Source organism: Aphidius gifuensis, linkage group LG2 (assembly GCF_014905175.1).
Source record: "Aphidius gifuensis isolate YNYX2018 linkage group LG2, ASM1490517v1, whole genome shotgun sequence".
NCBI classification, from domain to species: Eukaryota; Metazoa; Arthropoda; class Insecta; order Hymenoptera; family Braconidae; genus Aphidius; species Aphidius gifuensis.
In genome coordinates, this window is record NC_057789.1 from 7,687,830 (window position 1) to 7,714,454 (window position 26,625).

The 26,625-nt window shown below is 23.8% G+C and overlaps 1 protein-coding gene across 1 annotated transcript in view; it reads left to right on the forward strand.

Moving 5' to 3' along the window:
* The window catches only part of LOC122848884 (alkaline phosphatase, tissue-nonspecific isozyme-like), a 38,999-nt gene extending 12,374 nt beyond the window's left edge, over window positions 1-26,625 (forward strand). The window contains exons 3-9 of the mRNA XM_044147284.1: window positions 15,808-15,982; window positions 16,569-16,747; window positions 16,818-17,019; window positions 17,425-17,565; window positions 19,289-19,483; window positions 24,021-24,142; window positions 25,620-26,625. Coding sequence (XP_044003219.1) covers window positions 15,808-15,982; window positions 16,569-16,747; window positions 16,818-17,019; window positions 17,425-17,565; window positions 19,289-19,483; window positions 24,021-24,142; window positions 25,620-26,018 — 1,413 coding nt within the window. The 3' untranslated portion in view covers window positions 26,019-26,625. The remainder of the gene's footprint in view (window positions 1-15,807; window positions 15,983-16,568; window positions 16,748-16,817; window positions 17,020-17,424; window positions 17,566-19,288; window positions 19,484-24,020; window positions 24,143-25,619) is intronic.

Here is a 26,625-nt window from a genome sequence, read left to right on the forward strand (position 1 = left end):
AGCTTAAAATATTTTCAACCCTGATTAACTTTTTATCATTAATTTATGCATTTTCACGTCTTATCGTTGTTTTTTTTTTTCTCAAGAAACAAATCCTTAAAAAAAAAAAAAAGTAATTTTGTTAATTAATTTCTTATCAAAGTATTCCATCGAAATAGAGACATTACAGGTTAAATTGCAATTAGTAAATTTAATATATCCTTGTATAATTTTTAAGCTTTAAATTTATGAATGATTCTCCAAATAAAAGAGTAAAATAAATGTGTTTAAATAATGACGAAATAAATTAATGATAATATGACTTTTCAAGTAATTTACAAGCTTTCAAAATGACTCATTATAAGGTTAAATATGTGTGTAAATATCAACAGTCTATTCATCTCAATAAATACAATTTGAAAAATAAAAAATATTATTGTCAAGTTAATGTATATAACAACCATATTGTAGTTTCGAAAACTCATACACAAATATCAAGTATAATTACACCCAAATGACAATACCAAACGTGAGTTTTCCTCAGTGGAAAGGGTCATACTAGCAATAGATATACATAGAATGAGAAATTAATTGGAAGGGCTAAAATCCAAATAGATAGATAGAGAGATGAAATTAAAAAGAGATAAAATGATCAACCGATGTGGTACACACTCGATGAGCTGTGTAAATCGACCCGTCAGCTTTTATCCATTGTTATCAAGTGACTTTAACAAAACCCTTTTAATACTTGACTACCATTTATATACTTAAACTTTATATTTAAATTAATTTTATATACTTAAATTTAAGTCAAAACCAGATAATATTTGTATAAATTTTTTATAACTTTAAATTGATTTAAAATTGAATTTTATTTCATATAAAATTGACTAAAATATGTATATTTATATGAAATATACTTCAACAACTCTTTAACCTCGGAATGGATGAACAATTTTATTCAATTTTTTTGATGCATAGAAAATAAACCAGCCAGATAGATGACAAATATATGGCAACATTGGATAAACTGAATCTTCATGCTTCAATAGGATTCAATATCTCAATTGCAATTGTATATATATCTATGAATCTTTATATATTCATGTCATGAATATGTGTGTATCTCAGTTATTCATGGTCTTATGTATATTATGTATATATATAATATGAACTCATATAACTGGCATGTACACATGTAGATAGTAAATTTACTATTCGATACTATGGTTTGTGAATTGTGATGATGTATATATGTATATCTGTTCGATGTTTCAAATTCAATTGATAATATTTTACAGCAACAAATATTAACATTTGTTTAGTTATTATATAAGATTAGCCAATTGTTTGAGTTGATTTTAATAAATCAATATAGATCATATATTATATCAACAATAGAGTTATATGTATATTATATTCTGGAATAGTATTTATTCCTTATATAAAAAGGACAAACATCATCGGTCTTCCGGACATTTAATTGGTCATTGTTTTTCTCTCACTTACTCTCATATGAATTTCTTTCTGTTTGCCTTTTTCTATTATTTTTTTATTCATTTCGTTAGCAACAAAAAAACAAAAAAAAAAAAAGAGTGAGTGAGACATAGTTTGTTTTTTTGTTGCTAACGAAATAAATCAAATAAACAAAGAGTGATCTTCGAAGGATTAAATCGGTAACATATACGAGCGCTTGATAGACCACGCGACACATAAAATGTTTATTGTTTATTATTGTTATAAACAAATGCATCAGTAGAAATCCACAAAAAATATATTTTACTTCTTCAAAATGTCCTTTATTTAATGGATATTTCAGAAATACTGTGCAACAAATATTTATTGTAAAAAAAATTGTTTAAACTTTTAAAAAATTTTAACTTTATAATTTTCCACTGGTCTTTTTATTTTCAATATTTTTTTTTACAAAAAAAAATCCATTAAATAAATAATCATTAGCATTTGTTTATAACAATAATAAACAATAAACATTTTAGAAATTATGGATACAGGCGCACGTATCACGCCAATGTGCTCTTCTATTATAAAAAGAACAATTGTCATCTATAATTGTGAAAAAGAAATAGATAGAATATGTGTAAGTGTGTTACATTATCTTTTTTTCAAAAAAGATAAAAAGGTGTCCGGTGTTTAAGGCAGATATATATCCTGGCGTAGACTAAGTGCGTAGTTCACATGGTCTATGCTAGATTATATTCGCCCCAAACACCAGAAGACACGACCGTTTAAAACACGTACTGGTTATTACTCGGGCCTCTAAAACAAATGTTACCAATGATGTTTGAACTCGAGACCACAAGTACTGAAGGCAGGGCTCTCGCCGACTTAACCATCAGCTCACTTGATGAACTATAAAAAATAATTATACTTTATGTTGATTAGAAAAAAAATTCAACTTAAATGTAAATTATTCATTATGTCATTGCATTTTCTATTATATTTTTATGATAAATACGAAAAGAAATTTTAATATTATGTATTATTTAAAAAATTTAATCTATCGATGCGTTTTCTCTATGGAGAATTTTTATAGAAATTAAAATCTTAAATCTCAAAATTACGGTTTATATTTTTTTCAATCTTGCAATAAATAATGTTTCAATGGAGAATTTTTTATAATGAGGAAAAAAAATAACAAGAAAATCGAATTTATAATAAGAGAAAAAAAAATAATAACAAATATTTGTATTGAATTGTTTTTATAATAATAAATAAAAATTTATTATAATTTTTTAAATGTTAAAAAAATCATTAATTTATTACTTGTAATGAAATTATGGGTGGGGTGTTGATAGAGTTTGATTTTTATTGATTTTAAAAGTTACTTTTTAGGCAATTTTAGTAATAAAATAATATCAAAATTACTGTTGACTTCAAGTGAGTTAGCATAAATTCAAATATCCTTTAAATTACATCCTTTTTTATTGAATTTTTCAAATTTTATTACTCGAAGTTTCAATTTACGAAAGTAGAACATCTCAAGCTTTAGTCAGACATGAAAGAAGTATTTCAAAATATACAAGAAAAAAAAGTAACCTACTTGAATCTTAAATAATATATAAATTTTAATTATAAATAAATAATTTTGAGCTTTAAATTATATACAACAATATAAACTACATTCTAAAGAAAAAAAAAATAACACAATTTTTAAAAGCTTTATTTTAATACACTAACAAGTAATAAAATCTGTTTAAAAAAAAACAAATATATATAGACACCATAGTTATTGCTAATGTTGATAATAACAGCAACATTGTTACATTTAATCAGACATGCAATATACCAAATTATATATGCATGAACATACTTTGTTCACAATGTAATACGATACACATACAAATAACGAGACAAAGGAGATGTATTCCAACAACACATAAAGCAAATCAAGAATGCAATCGACTATATACTATCCACATAGACAAAAAATAATTCTTTTATATGGCTACTCATTGTGTCTTGAATGAAATTGCAAAATTTAAAGTAAACTATATTTTTTTTTACAGTATGAAACATTAATTTTTAACGTTGCATGTCCCATTTAACTCACACAAGATATACACGCTTTTCTTAAATTACAGTAATGCACTTTATACATATACCAGAATAGTAACAATAAATTGAAAATAAAAATTATGTGCTATATAGTAAATTGGATTGATAAAATAATAATTTTATTAGTCTATAAAAATTATTTTTTATCTTTTTTTTGGCTTTAAAAAGATTCATTATTATTTTTGTTTATTTAGGAAAAGTTATAATTAAATTTTTCATCCAAAAGATTTAAAGAAATGCTAATTAATTATTTGTTTTTATAGCAAATAATAAAAAAATAAATAATAAATTTTTTGATGATATCATTCTTAATTAAGATGGTAGTTGAAGGGCTTTAAAATATTGTTAATTGATTTTTAATTGAAAAATAATAGATATAAAATTAAAAAAAAATACTAATGATAAATTAAATGAATTTGTTTCGCATGAATTCATCAAAAAACAAAAAAACCAGGTCATTTAATTTGAGTTTTTTAAATATACGTATAAATAAGAGGATTTAAATTGAAATTTAATAATAAAAATTGTATAAATCATAAATTTTTTTAAATAATAAAAAGTTGTTGAAAATAAATTTTTAAATTTTTTTTGTAAATGTAACAGTATATAATTTTCCATGAAAAAAAAAAATCTACGACAAATTAAATGTTTTTTGGAAAAAAATAATTTGATAATAACAGAATTTTCAAATGAAAATTAATCACAATATAGAGGAAATTTTACAACCACTCGTCATGATTGACAAAGGATTTTTTTTTTTTTATTTTTCATTCAAAAGCTGCTTCTAATTTTTATTTGCAATTTGGAAATAAAATAAAATTGGATATCAATAAAAATACAAATGTAAAAAGTGTAAAAAAAAATTTCAATATACAATTTTTTTTTTCTATTTTTTTTCATTCATGTGTTCACGAGCCCGTTACACTTTTAATCGTATCGACAAGAGCTTTTGGCTTTCAACACCCCACGATGGACACCGTGTTCATTTCTTTTATTTTTTCCAATTTTTTTCTCTTTTTTTACTCTTTTTTTATTAAGCTAGTATAAAACCTTCAATTTTTTTTTTTTGACTATTCTCATTTCTCTCGATCGAAGCTTGAAATCGAACATATTTAACTCGAAAAAAAAGAGGAAAAATCACCCTCGATCCGAATCGTATTGAGGTCCATTTAAAGCTCTGGTAAATCAAGTGAAACAAATAAAAGGTTTAGCTAAAATAAAGTATTTGAAATAAAATAAAATTACTCAGTTTAATTGAGAAAATATTTACATTCATTATCTGAAAATTTGTTAATCACTCAAACATTTGTTTAATTTTTTTTTTTCCTTCATCAAATTGCTCAAATAAATTCATCTATTAATCGTAAAAAAAAAAAAATAAATATCCTCAAATTTTATTGCATTTATATTGACTAATATTTGACAAACTAAAATTACATATTTTTTTTTCAAAACCACATTTCTATTTTAGAAAAAAAAAGCTAATAGAAAGAGAGAAAAAAAATATTGTCAAACTGTAAAATAGAAGATTGAAAATTTTCTCATCCGCGACTTTGAGTATTTTTTATATTTTTTTTTCATTCACTTTACTAACGCCTGGACGAGTTGCTTTGTGAAATGTCTACTCTTTATACAATATCGTACGTTCCTTCTTGTCCAAGTAGGACAGAGGGTTATATATAAGCGATGATAATACAAACGTGTTTGTTGGTTCGGAAGAATTCGTGTTTACACTGCGACGAACATTAGAACACGACATTGACATTTGTTCACTTAATTTGACGCCTACAACCGTATAAACAATTATGTAAAAAAAAAAACACTAATATATTTCAATAAGCTCTTTAATAACTCAATTTAAATAATTCAATTAAAATTTTTCATACAATAATTTGAATAAATAATTTAATGAAATGCTATAGAAATTTTTCTGTATATATTTTTCTAAAGATTATATTCATTTATGAATTATTTCAATACGTGGTTAAAAAATACCCGATGAAAACAATGGGTCATGTTTCATGCAGAGAATTATATAAAATATAAAAAACAGGATGGAAAAAAAACAACAAACACCATTGCTTCAATAATTAATTAAACGAAATAAATGCAAGTCGAAATAATCAAGTATGATTCTAGAAAAAAATTAGGTGATTGTTATTTCATTTTTTAACATTGTAATTTTGCATTCACGAGAGCATGAGGATTCGTTGAATGAAAAATGCAATTATTCAAATTTTACATACATAACTCGTGAGATGAAAAATATAAAAAAAAAATGCATCAGCTCTATATCAACTTTATCATTTTTTTTATTTTTTAACCTAATATATATTTTTTTTGTAATTTTATTTTTTTTTTAACAGTCTCACTTGCAGGGCGTGACGAGGATATAAATAAAAATCAAATTTTCTTGTTACATTTGTATTTAAAAAAAAAAAATAAATAAGTTTATTTTTTTTATTTGAACAACTTTGAATAAACTATGAATTTTTCTTTGGATAAAAAACAACTTTTTTTACAGACACACAAACACAAACTTTGTTATTTTTTTTTTTAAATAAAAGTTTTTACATATTCAGGAAAAATATATATATTTTTAGTGGAGTTTTTATTTCAAGATACGTATTCATTATTTTTCAGTATTTTGAAAGTATTTTTATTCAAAAAAAAAATTAAAAAAAAGGTTTTTCTTTGTTTTTTTTTTTATTTTTTTTGATGGAAAAAAGGTGAAAAAATAAAACCGGATGAGCGTTTTCGTGATTGGATTATTGACCGTCATTGTGATACGTGACTAAACATAAGTGTCTTTTATGATACACACAAACCGATAACTCAAGTCTCAACCTTCACGTACCTCACAAGAAAATTCTTCATACAAGTGATACTGTCTCAAGTAGAATTTTCAAAATTTAAATTTATTCTGTCAATTTTAATTTTCCTAAGCCTCCTAGTTAAATAAAAATCCTCTTGATTTATAATAAATAAATAAAAATTACAAAATAAAAATAAAAACAATTTTTAAAATTACTGCCTGACTGAATATTGACTTGTACTACTAAAATTTAAAAAACATTTCTATAAAATTAACTTGTCAGCCTAAATATTGACTTACACTACTGATTTTTTTTTATAAAATAAAATATATATACATAAATAAAAATAACTATTCATTTTTCATGAAAATTTCTACTTAAAATTTTCCACATAAAAAATAAATTATTCCAGTCAAGATTTTTTAAAAATCAACAATGCAAAAATCCCCCTTTTAAATTATTCTTTCATGTCACATTATATTTCATTTTTTTTTTCATGTTTTTTATTTTATATTTTTTTTTCAAGCACTTTATCATCTACATTGCTTGTTTTTTTTTTTTCTTTGTCACGTTATTTTGCAAGGCTGACGTAGACCCAGTGAGATGTCGTTAACCGCATCTTTTCCTGGCACTTCACTCGTCGAGAGTACCATTCGCTTTTCCACAAAACATGTATTTTTTCATATAAACCTCACCTTCCTATTTTACAAGAGCCTTCTACTATCCTTATTTTTTTTTAAATTTATTTTATTTCATTTATTTATATATAAATATATATTTGTTTATTTGTTTTTCATCATAATAGCCCTTTTCTCATCTTTCACATTTTTTTATTACATGAACTTGAAATTTTTTTTTCTTCTCACATTTACTTGAACTTTTATTTCAACCTAAACCCCTTGACTTTTATTTTTTTTTATATCTATTTATTTACTTTTAACCCTTTATGTGTGTTATAAATATATTTTCTTGTCTAATGTTAAATTTATAAAAAAAAATCTGTATCATCCACAAGTAGATAAAATACGCCTGACTCAACCCACTGACTACATTTATATACACAATGTTTAAGTACATGTTTCCACTTAAATTAAAGCCCAAGGGTGGTTTACACCCTCAACACATTGTTCATTCACCCTGAATTAGAATAAAGAGAGTTATGATGAAATAATTATTATTATTTTTTCATTTTATGTTTTTTTCTTTTTTTAATTATAATTACTGTTTTTGTAATTTTTTGAGTGGTAAAAACAAGTGAATAATTTAATTAATTATCTTATTTTTTTTTTGTAATTTTATTAAAAAATTATTTATATAGGACATGGGAATTTATTATAGAGTTTTAGCAAATGCAATTTCAATTTTATTTGTTTATTTTTTTTCATATATTCGGTGTCATTTTGATGGAATTCCTATGGGTCTTAATAGTGTGCAATATTATGTGTTAGCTCGAATGTTATTTATCGAAAAATCACTGACCTGTAAATGATCTAGAACCGTAAGCACCTTTTTTTTTTTTTGTTATTATATTTTTCACTATCTGTCTTTCTAATGTATTGTTTTTTAAATTTTATTTCTATTTTTTTAAATATACTTTTTGTCTTTTTTATTAGCTAGTTTTTGACTTGATCAGAAACTTTAATAAATGAACGTATATTTTCACCTCGACAAGCAACGGTAATATATTGAATTATTGTATTTTTTTTTTTATTTTCATTTAGTTTTAAAATTTTTGTAAAATAATTTATTAACTTTTTGGTTTTTAATTAATAAATTTATACGATTGTCAATTTAAAATGATAATAATTTTGTTTTACTTTTTTTTTTTTTAACAATGTACTATTGTACAGATATTTAATATTTAATTTATGAATAATAAATTAAATCGAGTAATTAAAAGATTTGAAAAATAGAGGAAAAAAAATTTTTAAATCTTCGACGGTTATAATTAACTTTTGCGGAATATTTCCTGTTGACTTCGACAAAAAAATTTTTTTTTTCTTTTTAAACTTGCTGTTCACTTTGGGAATTTATTAATCAAGGTGTGATTTAGGTCGATTGAAAAATTGGGGATAAAAAAATAAGAGGAAAGAGTAAGTCTGAGGAAAAAAAAAAAAAGGAGGAAGAAGGACGATTGATGGAGTGCGACACGGCCGATTCAATTACACTGAAATTCACAAACGCAAAAAAAAAAAAAATAATAAAAATTATAATAATAATAAAAATGAGTTTCTCGTAGTTTCATTTAAACTTTATTTTTATTTTTTTTTAATTTAAAAACCTTCATAAATATTGTAAAATTAAAAATATAAAATAATTTAAAATCATGGTATTTATATAAACGAGGACGACCGAGTTCCTTGTTATAAATTACAATTTAATAATACTAATTTTATGGAGGGTTTTGAGTATGATTGTCATTCTTGCTTTTCATCTATTTATTTTATAATAAATTCAATGTAATTCATTGTGCAACCGAAATATATTAATTACACAAAAAAATATTGTTAAAAAAAAATTAGAGAAATGTGATTATATTATTATTTTTTTTGCAATAAATAATCGTTTGACTACGACGTGAATTTTTTTGAAAATTGTTGAAGCCTACCACTAATTGCCTGACAAATTTAAAAAATATCTACCAACTCGTTCTCCGAGGAGAATTTTTATAAGAATAAAATTTCGAAAATTTCGACAAATTAAATCATGAAAATACAGTTAATTTTCTAGATCAAAAAATAATGCTTGGTTCGAGATGAGAATTTTTTTGAGAATACTTTAAGCCTGTCTCTAATTGCCTGACAAATTTTCAAAAAAAATCTACCAATGCATTTTCTCAGGAGAATTTTCACCATCAACTTTTATTTTTACAAATAGAACTTGTTGTTAAAAAATTCTAATGGTGTTAAATTACATAACACTATTATTTTAATAATAAATTTAAAAAAAAAAAAAAAACAACAGCTTGAAAGAACTATTTAAAAATAAAAAAATCATATATAACGAAAATTAAAATTTTCAATACTCCGGTGGGCTATGTGCAATTATTAGTTAGTGTAATTATTTTTTTTCAAATAAAATGTCATATTGTTTAGTCACAACACTATGAAATTTTATCATAAACATATGTTCATCTGTGTGAGTGAGACGAACTAAGCAGGGCTGCCAACACTGCGCGTCGAATCTCCACAAAACATGATTTTGTTGGGTTCCAATGTAAATCGGGAAAAAAACAGCCACATCAAATTTTTCTATTAGAATTCTAATAACTCCGTGAGTTTTAAAGATATCGTTTTCAAAATAACGGCGATTTAAAGATCAAAATAAAAGGAAACTTTTAATTAGTCGGTGCAAATCGATCACGCTTACAGATAAAAAGTTATTTAATATTTAAAAAAAAAAAAAAGAAAAAAAGGTTTTTAACATTTTTGGCTCTGGCAACTTTAATAATTATTTGAGAAAAAATCGAAAATATACAAATTAAAGAGATTGAAAATACGCTTCTTTTGGGTCTAACACAAAGTGTCTCTGACAATTACTTAAGATAAGAGAGCGTTTTTTAATTTTCGGTAGACAAATCCAATACGTAGGTGACGTAAAGCGTCCCACCTACGTAAAATACAAATTCTTAATATATATAAATTTAATCATTGATTTAATTGATAATTAAAAAATTATAAATAATAAAATTAACTGATTTGTTAAATTTTATAAAAAGATTATGTATTTTATAATTAATAAATTAATTTATTGACTTAATAGTTAATGTTATATATATGTTACATATAATGAGTATAACAAACTTGCTTGTTATCAAGTTTGTTGATAACGAGTTACGGAACAACGCCACTGGCTCATTTTTCATATACGAAAAACACTGTGTATAATTCACTTACAACATACTCTTGGTATCCCACGCTTTATATATTAGCTTCTCTTTTCATTCTGCCCATAGCCTCGTATACCTTTGTTACATATGCACAGTGTATGCCAATATTTTCCAAAATACATTATCTATATATCACGACGTTAATATTCATACTTAATACAATTCCGGTATCTATAATTATTAAATTAATGCAGCTATAATAAAAATCATTTTTTTCTTTTTTTTTTTCGTTTAATTTAATAGCTTGTAATGGAAAATTTTTTAATAAATTTTTTATTATTCAGTTTTATTTTTGTGAATAATCAAGTAAATAAAAAAAATTTAATAAAAAAAAAAATTCACTCATTAGCATAAAAATAAATTCAAAAATTCAAAATGTACGTAAAAAAAAAGAAAAGTATTTTATGGCTAAATGTGAGAAGCAGAATATATGCAGGAAAAATATTTGCAAGTTTTATAAACGGACTTGACGATATCTCAATTTACGATCAACTGAAAATCGTAAATATTTTTTTAACATTTATTGGATATTAAAAAAGAGACATATATTTGTAAAAACTTGTATGAATAATAAAAAAATTTAACGATGCTTTTATTTCAGCAAGTATCAAAATAAGTACTATAAATTTAAATAATAAAAATCAATAAATAAAATATTACTGTGTATATTTTAGATAGAAATAAAAATCGAAATTTATTGATTTTTTTTCAAAAACAAAATCAAGTTTAACTGTAAAAAAAATTGAATAAAAATAAATTTGCAATCTCAGTAAATTACCAGGTCAAAAGATATGACTTTTCATATGAAAAAAAAAAAACTGGTCACATTGTCTTTAATAGTAATTTTTTTTCGAGTGAGAAGATAGCAATTGCCTTGGGTCACACACAAGAACATAAATGAAGACTGAAAAAAAATAAAAATTCTTAAACGTTTGTTCTTCGTCTGCACTTTTTTCTAACACAAGTATTTTTCTTTTTTTTTTTTTTTACTATCATGTATTCTTTGATAGAGAAAGTATGTGTACTTTTTTCTGTATTTATTTTCTCATTTGGACTTTGAAAAATTTGTAAAAACATTATCAAACGTATTTACCCAACACTATGATTTTTTTTTTATTTTTTTTTTTCTCCAAACCCCTGAGGAATATTTTTCAAGTACTCAAGCGAATAATGTATTTCATTCCGGCTCTTTGGACATGATCCATTCGAAGAGCCAGTGCAAATTTTATAAAATATTACTTTGCAAAGTTTTTAGAAAATAAAAAGTATAAATATTGAAATTTTGAAATATAATTTTAAAAAATTACTCATGTATTTAGTCTAATTTTTATGTAATGATAAATTAAAATTTAAATGATTTTCTTGTAAAAGTTTTGTCATAAGTTGTTGGACACTTTCCAAAAGAATAAATTTCAAGCACTTATAAATAAATTCTTGGTAAATTTGATTATTCAAATTATAATTCGTTTCAAAGATTACAAAGTTACAATTGGTCTTTTGAAAAATCAATTTAACAAATAATTATCATCATAAAATAAAAAAAAAAAAAACTTGAATTAATGCCAATATAATTTAATCCCCAAAACTCGTATTAAAATTGATAATAAAATATTTACATTATTTTATATTATTTGTAAACGCCATTAATTTTTCAATAAAAACTATAATAAACTTTTTAGCATATTGACAATAGTTAAACAACAAATCAATTTATAAATTATGTCATTAACACAAACATAAAAAATAATAATATTCAAAGAATAATAAAAATAAAATGATAAAAAAGCTGTAAATAATTTATAAAAGTCCAACGAGACTAATTATATATTTAACTTGCAATTAAAATACTGTCAAGTCTTAAAAACATTGTAAACATAATGACTCAAATTAAGATATAAAAAATTATATATATATATGAACATAAAGACACTTAAAACGACAAGATGAAGAGCTTTTTTTAACTAAAAGCTGCAAGACCTAAGTAACCTGTTGTAAAACGATCATACACACAAACTTTTGTGTCAAACAAACGAAAGCATCTAGGCATTTTAAACTCGTGTCTTTGTACTACACACATATATATTTATCTTTAAAATATATGGGGCATTCTTAGTCAAATCACGGGGTCATCTGCCTGACCCCCTACGATTTTGATAATATGAGCTATTTTTGGTTAATTTTAGGCTGAAGTTAGGCCTCTAATTTTTTTAGATTTTTTCATTAATTTTTCTAGACTCCATTATCGTAAATATCATTATTTTTGGAATTTTCCAAAAAGAACCATTTTTGACAAAAAAAATTTTTTGTTTCCAGAAATTTTTTATTTTTAAAATGAATATAAGTTTATAACATATAAATTTTTGATTTCAAAAAAATATTACAAAACTAGATTTTTTTTGGTAAATTTTTTCTATTTCTGTTTTTAAAATTTTTTTTGCTGAAAATAAAAATTTTAAAAATAAAAAAAAAATATTTATATTTCTGGACCCAGATTTTTGCTGTGCTTAAAATGCGTGTATTGTGTACCTGGTTCTGTGAAAAAAAATTCAGAAAAAAAAAATGGTCCTTTTTGAGAAATTGCAAAAATAGTGATATTCAAGATGATGGAGTCTAGAAAAATTAATGAAAAAATCTAAAAAAATTAGAGGCCTAATTTCAGCCTAAAATCAACCAAAAATAGCAAATGACCCCGTGATTTGACTAAGAATGCCCCATATACATGTTTATCTACATAAAAATATAATAATAATAACAGCAATAATAATTATTATTATGAAGCCTTACGGATAACTTGCAGTTCACTGCCCCAAGCATCAGTAGCTTTTTTATTTTATTTATTTTTTTTTTTTACACGAGAGACTCTTATCGGGAAAAAGAAAAAAAAATATATATATATAAAATAAAAAATGAGGTAGTAATAGTAAATAGAAAAAATAAAATTATAATAAAGACTGTAATAATATGCTAGCTATTTTCTCAAACGGATTTTTATTTATTTTTTTTTTTTGTAAAGAGAATTAATGTATAAAAGAATTAATATAAGACACTTGTATTATATAATATAAAATTATATAAGGTATTTTTTTTTTTTTATTATAACAAGTTTTTAACAGTCCGGGGTTTTTTAACGATTGCAAAAAAATAAATTGCAAAATCGTTGAAGCAAGACGAACAAACGAAGTGTACCTGGCAAAGTATCAAAAGAATTTCAACGCACAGTACTGTGATCTCAGTTATTCAAAGTAGAAAATCTTCAAACTATTTTATATACAATTTTTATTTTTTTTTTTTTATTGAAAAAAAAATATATTTCAATGTGTCAAATTTACGATAGATATATATTTATTTTTCATTTTATTTTTCCAATTTTCAAAAGGAAAAATAAATTCGCGAGGAAATAAATTTCCCATTGCAATTTCATATGTTAAATGTAGTGAAGATAAATGTATATATATTTTAAATAGATGTATAAATTTTATGTATAATTAAATTCTCATAAAAAGATTCAGCTAATAAAAGCAAGTAATAAAAATTGAAATTGAAGTTAAATGGCTCAACAAAAATTTGGCTATATAGTTGAGTAATATTTACAACAATTGTAACAATATAAAGATGTATTTATTGTAAATTAAGAGATAGTAATTTTCACATGGTGTATAAATGTAGTAGTGATTTGACGGTTTTAGGTTGACCACATAGTGCAGGTCATTTCCGTAGTTTGGTCAGACGACGAGCCGTGACTATGCAACTGAGTTTCAAGTATCTAAAGTACTTTTGATACTTGGTCATGCATCTCTATGTGTGTATACACTAATCTACTTTTTATATAAACGAGCGCTTGTATCCATAATTTCTAAAATGTTTATTGTTTATTATTGTTATAAAAAAATGCATCAGGAGAAAACCACAGAAAAATATATTTTACTTCTTCAAAATGTTCTTTATTGAATGAATTTTTCAGAAATACTGTGCAACAAATATTTATTGTAAAAAAAAATATTGAAAATAAAAAGACCAGTGGAAAATTATAAAGTTAAAATTTTTTAAAAGTTTAAACAATTTTTTTTACAATAAATATTTGTTGCACAGTATTTCTGAAATATCCATTAAATAAAGGACATTTTGAAGAAGTAAAATATATTTTTTGTGGATTTCTACTGATGCATTTGTTTATAACAATAATAAACAATAAACATTTTATGTGTCGCGTGGTCTATCAAGCGCTCGTATATGTTACCGATTTAATCCTTCGAAGATCACTCTTTGTTTATTTGATTTATTTCGTTAGCAACAAAAAAACAAACTATGTCTCACTCACTCTTTTTTTTTTTTTTGTTTTTTTGTTGCTAACGAAATGAATAAAAAAATAATAGAAAAAGGCAAACAGAAAGAAATTCATATGAGAGTAAGTGAGAAAAAAACAATGACCAATCAAATGTCCGGAAGACCGATGATGTTTGTCCTTTTTATATAAGGAAATACTTTATAATTATAAAATTATTCATAGAAAAATAAAAAACAATTCTAAACCAGCTGAAAGTTAATGCTAGCTTTTGACCTTTAATCCCTGTTTGATGTTGGAAAATGATTGAAAATTTTACGCTTATTTAGATCAAAGCAAAGTTCATTCAAATAGCTACACAAAATTCAACTTTAAATGACGTGAAATTTCGACGATAGAAAATAGTTTAGTCATTTAAAAATTAAAATGAATTTGAAAAATAAACTTACTGCATTACTGGAATTGATGATGGAGGTTTGAATTAATCCCATCAGTTTATTTCATCTGTAATAAATAAAAAAAAAGATTATTATTTACAAAGCTTGGTAGTTATTTTTTTGGCTTGATGTAATTAGCAAAACAAACAATATTGAATGATAACATAAATCAGGTTATATTTGTCATGATATTGGGCTATATATATTTAGTCAATAGTGTGTAAATTGATAAGGTTAAACAATTGATTGGTAAGCACAAGTGCACCCTTACAAATTGACAAGAGAATATTTGACTTTACTTGACCGTAATAATTTACAAGATCGATCAATTGTTTTGGAATAATCAAATTGACAAAAGCTTGTGCACAAGAAAATAAATAGAAAAATAAATATAATAACTATACAAATTTATATTATCAAATAGACAAAACCATCAATCTTTTATTTTTTCAATTTTTTCATTTGATATTATTACGAATTTTATGACCCTCTCATCTCAAAAATGACGATGCAACCATCTGCCACACGATGAAATATCTAAAACGCAAAATCAATTTTTTTTTCTACTTTATTTAATTTATTTTTCTATGAATTCATAATATTATAATACAACGAGTTTAAAAAAAAAAGCAACCTTGCATCACCAAAAGAATAATAGCATAAAGAAAAAAAAAACAAAAAAATTATAATGAAATTTTTCGCATAATTCTTCATCTATTATCGAAATTAAAAATAAAAAAAAAAAAAATTTTAATGTAAAAAATTAAGCGTAATTGCTTTGAATATAAAAAAAAATTAATTAATTTTTTTAAATTTATATTTTTCCAGACATACAATGTAGACGCTCAAGTTGGTGAATCATCAGCATGTGCAACAGCTTTACTGTGTGGTGTTAAAGCAAATTACGAGACAATTGGTGTTGACTCATCAGCAAAATTTGATAATTGTTTATCGAGTAAAAATGCAAGAGTATCATCAATAATAAATTGGGCGCAAAGTCAAGGTAAATTAATATAAATAAAAAATTATTTTAAATATCTTGAATGATATATATAAATTAGTATGAGACACACGAGACTAACCCTACATATACATTTCCGGTCATTAAGATGAATTGCAACGGTTGATTAATTACTTAACATTTGGCACTGACATACTGTTGCAACTTGCTGCCAAGTAACAAAACATTAACCAAGTACAATATAATACAACGTAAATACACAATTTAACCTTAAACAATACAGCACAATTTAAAGTCCCACTACAAAAAGAAACAAAAAAAAAATTATAAAGAAAAAACTAAACAGAATAAAATATAAAAACTTTATTTTCTATTTTATTTTTTTTTAAAACATTTTTCTTACCACCAAAGCCACCAAGTTTACCAATGATCTGTCTAACAATTTATTATAAAATTTAATCCTCTTGGTTCAATATCTAATTTACGATGAGTTTCAAAACAACCACGCCCAACTTGTTCATTTATTTTCAACAAATAATACATGTCAACTGAGATTGGATTACTTTTTTTTTTTTTTATTACTTTTTGTTTATTTTTTAAAAAAAAGTCAATAATATTTTTTTTTTAGGAAAATCAACGGGTTTAGTTACAACAACAAGAGTAACTCATGCAACTCCGGCGGCTTTATATGCTCATGCATCAAGTCGTTATTGGGAGGATGATGGTAAAGTGCCTTCAGCTGCAAGGGTATCTTGTAAAGATATTGCTAGACAACTTCTTGAAGATGAACCTGGTCGTAATATGAATGTAAATATTATATAAATATTTAAAAATAATATGGATTTTTAGATTTTATTGATTAATCATTTTATTAAAGGTCATACTTGGTGGTGGTCGACGTCATTTTGTATCAAAAGTAACATCTGATCCAGAAGAACCACAAAAAGAAGGTAGAAGATTGGATGGTAGAAATCTCATTACTGAATGGACCAAAAGTCGTCCAAATTCATCAGCAAAATATGTTTATTCAAAAGAACAATTTGATGATATTGATCCAGCAAAAGTTAACTATCTTTTAGGTAAATTAATCAATAAATCATTGACCTCAATAAACACACAACTATCGAAAAAGTATTTACCTTAAAACAAAATTTGACCTTATTTTTTTAGAATAGTATAATGTCAAAGTTATAAATATTTCAAATTCAATAAATTTATAAAAAAAAGTGATAAATCATGATAAATTTTCAGCAAATATTTCGAATGATAAATTTCACTTGAACGGAAATTTAGTGTAGACAAAACAACAAACATTTATGTTAAATAATACAGGGGTTGTTAAACTTGTTTCAAGAGATTTTAGAAACAACTGTTTTGTTGTTTATGTATATACTATAATTACCCAAGTTAATTATTTAAAATAAACTTTACAAAGTTGATATTAATATAATAATTTCAATTTGTATTTGGTTTTTTTTTTTCAGGTTTATTTTCTTATTCACATATGGATTTCGAAGTTGATAGAAATACATCTGGTAGTGGTGATCCTTCATTAGCAGAAATGACAATGAAAGCATTAAGAATATTAAAAAAAAATACAAAAGGATATTTTTTATTTGTCGAAGGTATTTATAAATAATAAAAATATATAAATTTAAAAAGTTAAAATTGATTTGTCATTGTTGAAATGTTATATATGTCAAAGAAAATATTAATTGGATTTAAGTTTTAAGTATTTGAGTTATTGTCAAATATATCCTAAACATATAAGTAAAAAATTCTTGGCACGTTTTTTTTGAAGAAGAGTCATGTTGAAGATAGAATGGATATAAACTATAAAATTTATACACCAGAGAATAAATTTTGTATGTGTATTTACTCAAACCAAAAGCAAGAAACATAAATACATTCGCAAAATTTTCAACTTGTGGTGGTGTATACTCTCACCAAGCAATAATGTTAAAACTTTCATGACTGATATAAAAAGAAGAGAAAAAAAAAAAGGAAATCATACTTAAGAGATCCTTCTTCAAACCTGTAATATGACACAACTTTTTCTAGAGCAATGAAAATGAGCCAACGTCTAACCACCAATCGTTAAACTTGCCCATCATAAAACATTTTTTTTTTTTTCACATTTTTTTTCGTCCTTCACATTTTTTTTACTTTCTTTACGATTCAAGCTCTACTAAACTCTTTTTTTCTAGTTGCCATTTTCAAGTTGAAATGATATTCGTAACGGATACTTTTTTTTTTTTTTTATTTTTCACATCCATATTGAAATCATTGAATACTTTATATTTGATATTAAATTTTTTTTATACTACCATCTGTTTCTATCTATTATTTTTATGAAATAAAATATTTGACAAATTTTTTTTTTTATAACTCTTACAGTGGTAATTAACTCGAACAATTTGATCCAAAAAAAAAGCTCAATTTGCGCGCCAAAAAAATATTTTTCCATCAACTTGCTGGAGCTTTAAATGGGAATACTTATTTTACACTTGTTGGTTTATTTTTTTTCCAATTTATATTTTTTCATGACATTAATTTTTCTGGTTACCATTTATGCTGTCATTTCAACATGAATTCCATTTCCTATAAACTGATTAAAATCAAATGAAGAAAAAGAAACGTGACTAGACTCGTCAGGTTAAATCCATTATAAAAAAATTTTTTAAATAACAATAATATTTATTTTTTAAAAGACCTTTATACTATCAAGAAATTGTCCAACCCTACATATGATCTTGATTTTTCTTTTATTTTCATAGCGACAATGGGGCTATTATAAAAAAATTTATCGGAATACCATTTATATTGTATAAACTAAATAAAGAAAAAAAAATATAATACATCTTTTCTAGTGACAAAAAAAAAAAGTGATAAGTCATACAAGTCTGTCTTCGAGTGGAAAAATGGTAACCTCGTAAAACTCATCCATTTTATTTGCAGATATTTTTAAGAGACTTGAAAAGTTTTCATTCTTTTCATTTTCTTTTACAAAAAAAAAAAATATATTTTTTGAACACACTTAATAAAGACAAAATATGGGTTATAATAAAAAGTTATTTTCAAAAAATTCAACGGTTTTTAAAGGTACTACTTTTTAAAAACTCTGAAGTAAACTTTAAAAGACAAAAAAAAAAAAGTAAAATAAACCTTTTACACCGTTTTAAAAAACCCTTACTCAAGTTACACTGCCAAAAACATTTTAAAGTGAATTTAAAATGATAAAAAAAGAGGAACATTTGCGTTGACAAATAACTTTTTGAGATATAATTTATATTTTAATGTTTGAAATATAATTTACCATTGAAAATGTGTATTTATTTGTGATTTAAGGTGGACGTATTGATCACGCACATCATTATAATAATGCTTATCGAGCATTAGATGAAACATTGGCGATGGAAGAGGCTGTTAGAGCTGTTATGAATGAGGTAGATTTAACAGAGACCCTACTTGTTGTCACAGCTGATCATTCTCACGTACTGACTCTTGGTGGTTTAGCAACACTTCGAGGAAATCCAATCTTCGGTCAGTATATATACTTGCCATTTTATCTTTATGTTTTTTTTTTCTATCATTTTTATATTCGGTGAGCCTTAGATATTGGTTTTAATAAAATATATATATACCACGTACAAAATTATACCCACTAAAGTTCAATCCATGCTCAGCCAAATGTTCATCCCTTCTTTCTCATATTGCATAACGACAATGAGCACGAAAGAACCCTAATATCTTTTTAGAAAATCCTACCGAATGATATCTTGTTAAATTATCATGTCACATGGCAGTATACGAAATAATAAGAAAAATATCCAATTGAAATGAATTGTATTTTAAAATTGAAATTTATAAATTTTATCAACAGCAAAAAGTTTGAGGTAAAAAAAACTAAAGCGAAAAATACAACAACTAGTTAAATAAAAAATAAAAAATAACAAAAATCATGTTGGATTATTTATCTTCAGTGGATCAATAAAAAAAAAATGAATAAACTAATATAGATATAACAAATGAAAAGCAAAATAAATAATAAACAATTGTTGAAAATCATATATAACGAAAATTAAAATTTTCAATACTCCGGTGGGTTATGTGCAATTATTAGTTAGTGTAATTTTTTTTTTTTTCAAATAAAATGTCATATTGTTTAGTCACAACACTATGAAATTTTATCATAAACATATGTTCATCTGTGTGAGTGAGACGAACTAAGCAGGGCTGCCAACACTGCGCGTCGAATCTCCACAAAACATGATTTTGTTGGGTTCCAATGTAAATCGGGAAAAAAACAGCCACATCAAATTTTTCTATTAGAATTCTAATAACTCCGTGAGTTTTAAAGATATCGTTTTCAAAATAGCGGCGATTTAAAGATCAAAATAAAAGGAAACTTTTAATTAGTCGGTGCAAATCGATCACGCTTACAGATAAAAAGTTATTTAATATTTAAAAAAAAAAAGAAAAAAAGGTTTTTAACATTTTTGGCTCTGGCAACTTTAATAATTATTTGAGAAAAAATCGAAAATATACAAATTAAAGAGATTGAAAATACGCTTCTTTTGGTTCTAACACGAAGTGTCTCTGACAATTACTTAAGAAATGAGAGCGTTTTTTAATTTTCGGTAGACAAATCCAATACGTAGGTGACGCGACGCGTCCGACCTACGTAAAAATTTTAAAAATAAATATTTAAAAAATCAATTAACAAGGAATGTTTAAATAAAAAAAAAAAAAAAAATGATTTGAACAGATAGCATAATAAATTAACAGTAAAATTTTATAATTTATAAAATTAATTATTAAAATTACTTTGATTAATTAAATCACAAGAGAATTGATATATTATTGTTGACCAAAGTAAATTTTCAAACAATCTAGGATATACACAAGAGAGTTGTTCAAGTACACATTGACTAAAACCAAAGTGAAACAAGATTGAAAGAAGAAAAAAAAAAAAAAACAATTCAGAGAGAGATAATGTAGATAAATATATAGGAAGAATAGAAAGATGGACAAGTTAATTTAGTTGAAGCTGATTTTCGTGTGGAAAAGCATCTAGCTTGTAACAAGTAAGCCAATGGTTGGACTAAAATGTAATTTAGTCAGATGGGTTTACGTTAGAATAGTGACTGAAAGAGATAAAAAGAGCAGGAAGATAGGGTGAGATTGTGGCTTGAAGTTTCAACATATATATCTATTCACAAATACAACAAGAAACTAAACTCATGGGTATCATTGTTGGCTATGAGAGTAGACACAAGGGGAATTTTACTTAAATTTCGAGAGTCCACTTTTCAAAAACTTTATATACAATTTATTTATTTTTTATTTTTTTTTAGTATGAAACATTTTAGTACAAGTTTTATCAAACTGTATACATAAAAAATGCTTTATATTTATTTAGACTTAAGAGTATCGGATATCCACAATAACATACGTATAAAAAAGTTGTTTTGTAAAAAAATTTTCTTTCAAGATTTTCACAGTAAATTATGCCAATTGATATATCTTTTGGGAATTTTATATATTGACAATAGAATAAAAATAAAATATCGTATGTTGAAATAAAATTTCAAGTTGTATTTTTTTATACAATTTTATTTTTCAAACTGATGAAATTTATTTAAATAATATTAAAGCTATAGTGACATTTCGAAATTATATTTTATTTTTAAATAAATTCAGTTGATAAATTGTAATATTCTGTTAGTAATTACAACAAGTAGTAGTACTTTTTAATTTTATTTATTTTTAATTGCACATCACTTAACAACAAGCCCTCGAATTAAAATAAATAAATATAAATTCGAAATATAATTTGTACTTGTTTGTATTACCCAAGCTTTATTAATTTTTATTTACTCAAATTACATGAACCTAGTGGTCTAAATGAAAATCTATTTAATGCTTTTTAAAAGTGTACATAATATTTGATTAAAATCGAGGTAAAAATTAATGTCTATTATCGAAATTAGAAGGGCGTTTAGTAGATCGATAATCAATGCTGATTTCAATTTAAATTTCTACCAGGGAAATTGTATTTTATAATTATCTTTATCTTATGAGCAATCAACTGAATCTACCAATCCTTTTAGCTTGAAAAAAAAAAAACTTCTATATACCTTAGTTATATTTTTTATGGTAATGCTATGCAAATAAATACAACCACCACAATGTTGGTATGCTTTTCTTTAAAAAACGAATTTAAATGTCTTTTCTTATCACTTGTGCTATTTTAAAAAATACGAATTTAAATAGAGCGTTTGAAAAAAGTATTTAAAAATCCGTAACAGACACTCATAAGCTCCCCCTTTCACATTGTCAAACTACACATAAATAAATTCAATGAAAAATATTTTTAATAAATTAAAATGAACAATTAAATTTCATTCAATTAGAGCATTTTGTTGGATTAATTTTAGTACATTATACATTGACACGTGATTAAATAAGAAATTTTTTTTTTTTCATCAATTACTTAAAAATTGAAAGATTTTTTTTATTCACTTTTTATTCAATTGATTTAAATTGGTAAAAATGAATAATTTATTTATCAAACCACTCTAATTTTATAGAGTAAAAAAAAAAAAAATCTCATTTCAATGAAAAGAAAAATTCGTTTCTCATTTTGATTAATTTAAATTTTTAACAAGATAATTTAAAAAAAAAAAAAAATTAATTATTAAATTTGAATATGAGATTTATTATTTGATGAAAATTATTATTTAAAAAATAAAATAAACAATAGAATCAAAAGCAATTTTCTTGAACAATATGTATAGGTGAATAAAAGGTAGAGAAAAAAATTATACGTGGTAAACCACAAAGGTCAGATGAAGGTTATTTAGCAATAATAGCAAAGGAAATAAAGTGAGAAGAATAAATTCGAAGAGGTTTACCACAAACACGGAAATCCGAGGTGAAAATGTGGCTATCCATATACAACGCAGAGAGAAAAGCCACATTGTCCTTTACTCCCTTTTCAACCACTGCGTCACTCTTTCATGTTTGCTCCAAATAAAAAATAATATAAATAACAAAAAAAAAATATATAAACAATGAGCTAAATAATAATTATAATAATACTTAAACAAAAACCACAACAGGTATTATTTTTTTTATCTAGATTAATGATGGAAAAGGACCATTGCATGTGAAACCTTTTAGTAAAAGAGAAAAGTTGAAAAAATAAAAAATTTTTCATCACAAATAACGTTAACGAGAATCAGATAAATTTAATTTTTTTTCATCTGATATTATTTTAACAATGGCTTTTTATTTTTATTATTATTTTTTATATGTACAAAGAAAAAAGATAACTTTGGTTTTTTTAAAAAAAGTATGTTGTACTTTGTCCATTAGAAGTTGTTGTTTTTTTTTTTTTTTTTAGAACAGTAAAATAGTATAAATCGTTAAGATGAGCCATGTATAGCTACTGAGTACTTACAAATGAATGGCAAAATTATGTTTGAATGAAAAAAAAAATAAAATGAAAAAACAAACAGTATAAAAAGTATAACGAATCAGCAGAAATGAAAGAGGAAAAAGTAAAGTGAATAAAAATAAAAATAGAAAAAATTGAAATAGAGTAATGAAATAACGAAAAAAAAAATGAAAAAGAGACACACAATTGTGCTCTGGTGGGTTGATATTTAAAAAAAAAAATTGGATCATAACTAAGAGATGAAAAAATATATGAAAAAAAAAAAAAAGGTAGCATCGTCGACACTTGAATAAAACATTGGCATCTACATTTACTAGCAAAAAATATATGTATTTTTAAAAAATAAAAAAACTTTTCTATTCTTTTTCAATAAATTTATGTTCATATTCAATTTTTATGTATTGCATTTTATTGTCTTATTGATGTTTTTATTTTTTAAAAACACTACATAAACACAGACAATTTTTAATTCGAAATTATTTTTTAATAACTTTATTTCAATACTTTTTTTTTATGAAAAATTAATTATTCAGATGAATGGTTTTGTTGATTTTTATCATTTGAATTGATGTCAATAAAAATTGGATTATGAAAATGATAATATTTTTATATTTACAGGTTCAGACAGTAAAAAATCCGACGTGGATGGAAAACCATATACGACACTTTTATACAGCAATGGACCAGGTCACACGGAGCCACGATCTGTCATGCGAGAGGCTGGCAAAGATTCTATTCAGGTGACTTATTGACTTTTATATATTTTTCAATTTGTAAAAATGAAAAAAATGAAAAATAAAACTATTCTTTTTGAATCGAAATAAAAAAGAGAAATGAAAAATTTATGATGAAAAAATGAATATATTTATTTTTTATTCAACGGGGTATGAAAGATATTTAAATATAATAAAATTTTAATTTAATTAAAGTATCAAGTTTATAAAATAACTTAACATTTTTCATCAAAATTTGAAGATATTTTGACGGACGGAAATTGAGATAATTAAATTTCAACTTTGAACGTAAATTAGTGGTTTTTATAGAAAGTAAAGTTAATCAATAATCCAGATTAATTAAATTATTTTTTTAATTTTGGTTTTTATAGAAATTTTTATGAATTTTAAAAGATAAATTTATTGAAAGTTTTATAAACTTCAAAAACCTTTAAATAAATCCAACAGAAATGAGACAATTTCGAATCGAAAAAATTACAAATTTCAATTCTCTCCCCATTTTTCTACTAATTAATTTTTATTATTTAATTAACCCACTAACAAATTTCTTATACGATAATAATTTATATTTTAAAAATTTATTAAAAGTTTTTTATAAGCTTCAAGGACCTCCATACAAATCCGACAGAAATAAGACAATTTCGAATCGAAAAAATTGCAAATTTCAATTCTCTCCCCATTTTTCTACTAATTAATTTTTATTATTTAATTAACCCACTAACAAATTTCCTATACGATAATAATTTATATTTTAAAAATTTATTAAAAACTTTTTATCAACTTCAAGGACCTCCATACAAATCGAATGCAAATGAGACAATTTCGAATCGAAAAAATTGCAAGTTTTAATTCTTCCCCCATTTTTTTACTAATTCATTTGTATTATTTAATTATTCAACTAACAAATTTCCTTCAATATAATAATTTATCACCAATAAATTTATATTTTTAGAATTTATTAAAAGTTTTTTATAAACTTCAAGGACCTCCATACAAATCCAATCGAAATGAGACAATTTCGATTCGAAAAAATTGCAAGTTTTAATTCTTCCCCCATTTTTTTACTAATTCATTTGTATTATTTAATTATCCCACTAACAAATTTATTATATACGATAATAATTTATATATTTTAAAAAGTTACTAAAAGCTTTTTATCAACTTCAAGGACCTCCATAGAAACCCAACAGAAATGAGACAATTTCGAATCGAAAAAATTGTAAATTTCGATTCTCTCTCCATTCTTCTACTAATTTATTTATATATTTTTTAATTAGCCAATTAACAATAATAATTTATCAAATAAATTTATATTTTATAAGCTTATATAATCATGAAAACACAATCCATATATATTTAATATTGAAAAAATTGAAAACTCCTTTCAAACAAATATAACAATAAATAAATTCCCATTAAAAAAAAATATCTACTTTAGAGATTTTAATTAATGATGATTTTAAATTTATTGATTAAAAAATAGACTGCTGGTGTACCACGTGCCTGGGCAACTCATGGTGGTGAAGATGTACCAGTATTTGCAATTGGACCATTATCAAATGTACTATTTTCTGGTAGTGTTGATCAAAGTTATATACCACATGCAATAGCATATGCTTCATGTATTGGTCATCATGCAAAACGTTGTACACATGATTCATCAATAAATAATAATAATGTTAATATTATTAATGACACAATAATGCCATCAATAAGTTGTCCATCAGCTGAGCCAAATAGTGCAGCAATATCAAGTGATGTCATGAATGATCAAGCTAGAAATCCAACAATTAAATCAAATTCAAATAATTTATATTTAACTATTAATAAACCATATTTTTATCCAATTATCATTCATATTTTACATCATTTTTTTAGATAATGTTTATCAATTTTTAGAAATTAATTTACTTTTTTTTTTTATCTCTACTTGTTGTCGATGAAAATAATATTTGTACAAAAAAAAAATTTCGATTGTGTATATTGTAAAATTAACAAAAAAAAATATATAAAATTATTGAAAATAATTATTTATATTATAGGCAAAATAATTATAATAATAGTGAGTGATTTGTAGATTATTCAAAAGGTAATTTAAATTTTTTTTTTATTTTTTTTTTTATATAAAGGAGATTGTTGTCTATTGGTAATATTTTAAAATAAAAAGAAATAAATTTTTTTCTTTTTTTTATATTAAAATAATAAATGTGAGGGTAAAAATTTAATAAAAAATTTGAAAATCATATCGTGGGTATTATTCATGTGTGATAAATAAAAGAATATTTAAAAAAAAAAAAAATTTATATATGATAGAATTTTAATGAAGAGTGCGCTGAATAATTGAACGTGTTAATTCGAATTATAGTTTTTATTCAGGTTGATGTTTGTAATAGTATTGTTTGGGACTGGGTCCAATATTATAAAATTTTTTAGGAGAAAAATACAATTAAAGTTTAAAAATAAAAATTTTAACTTGAAAAAAATGTATA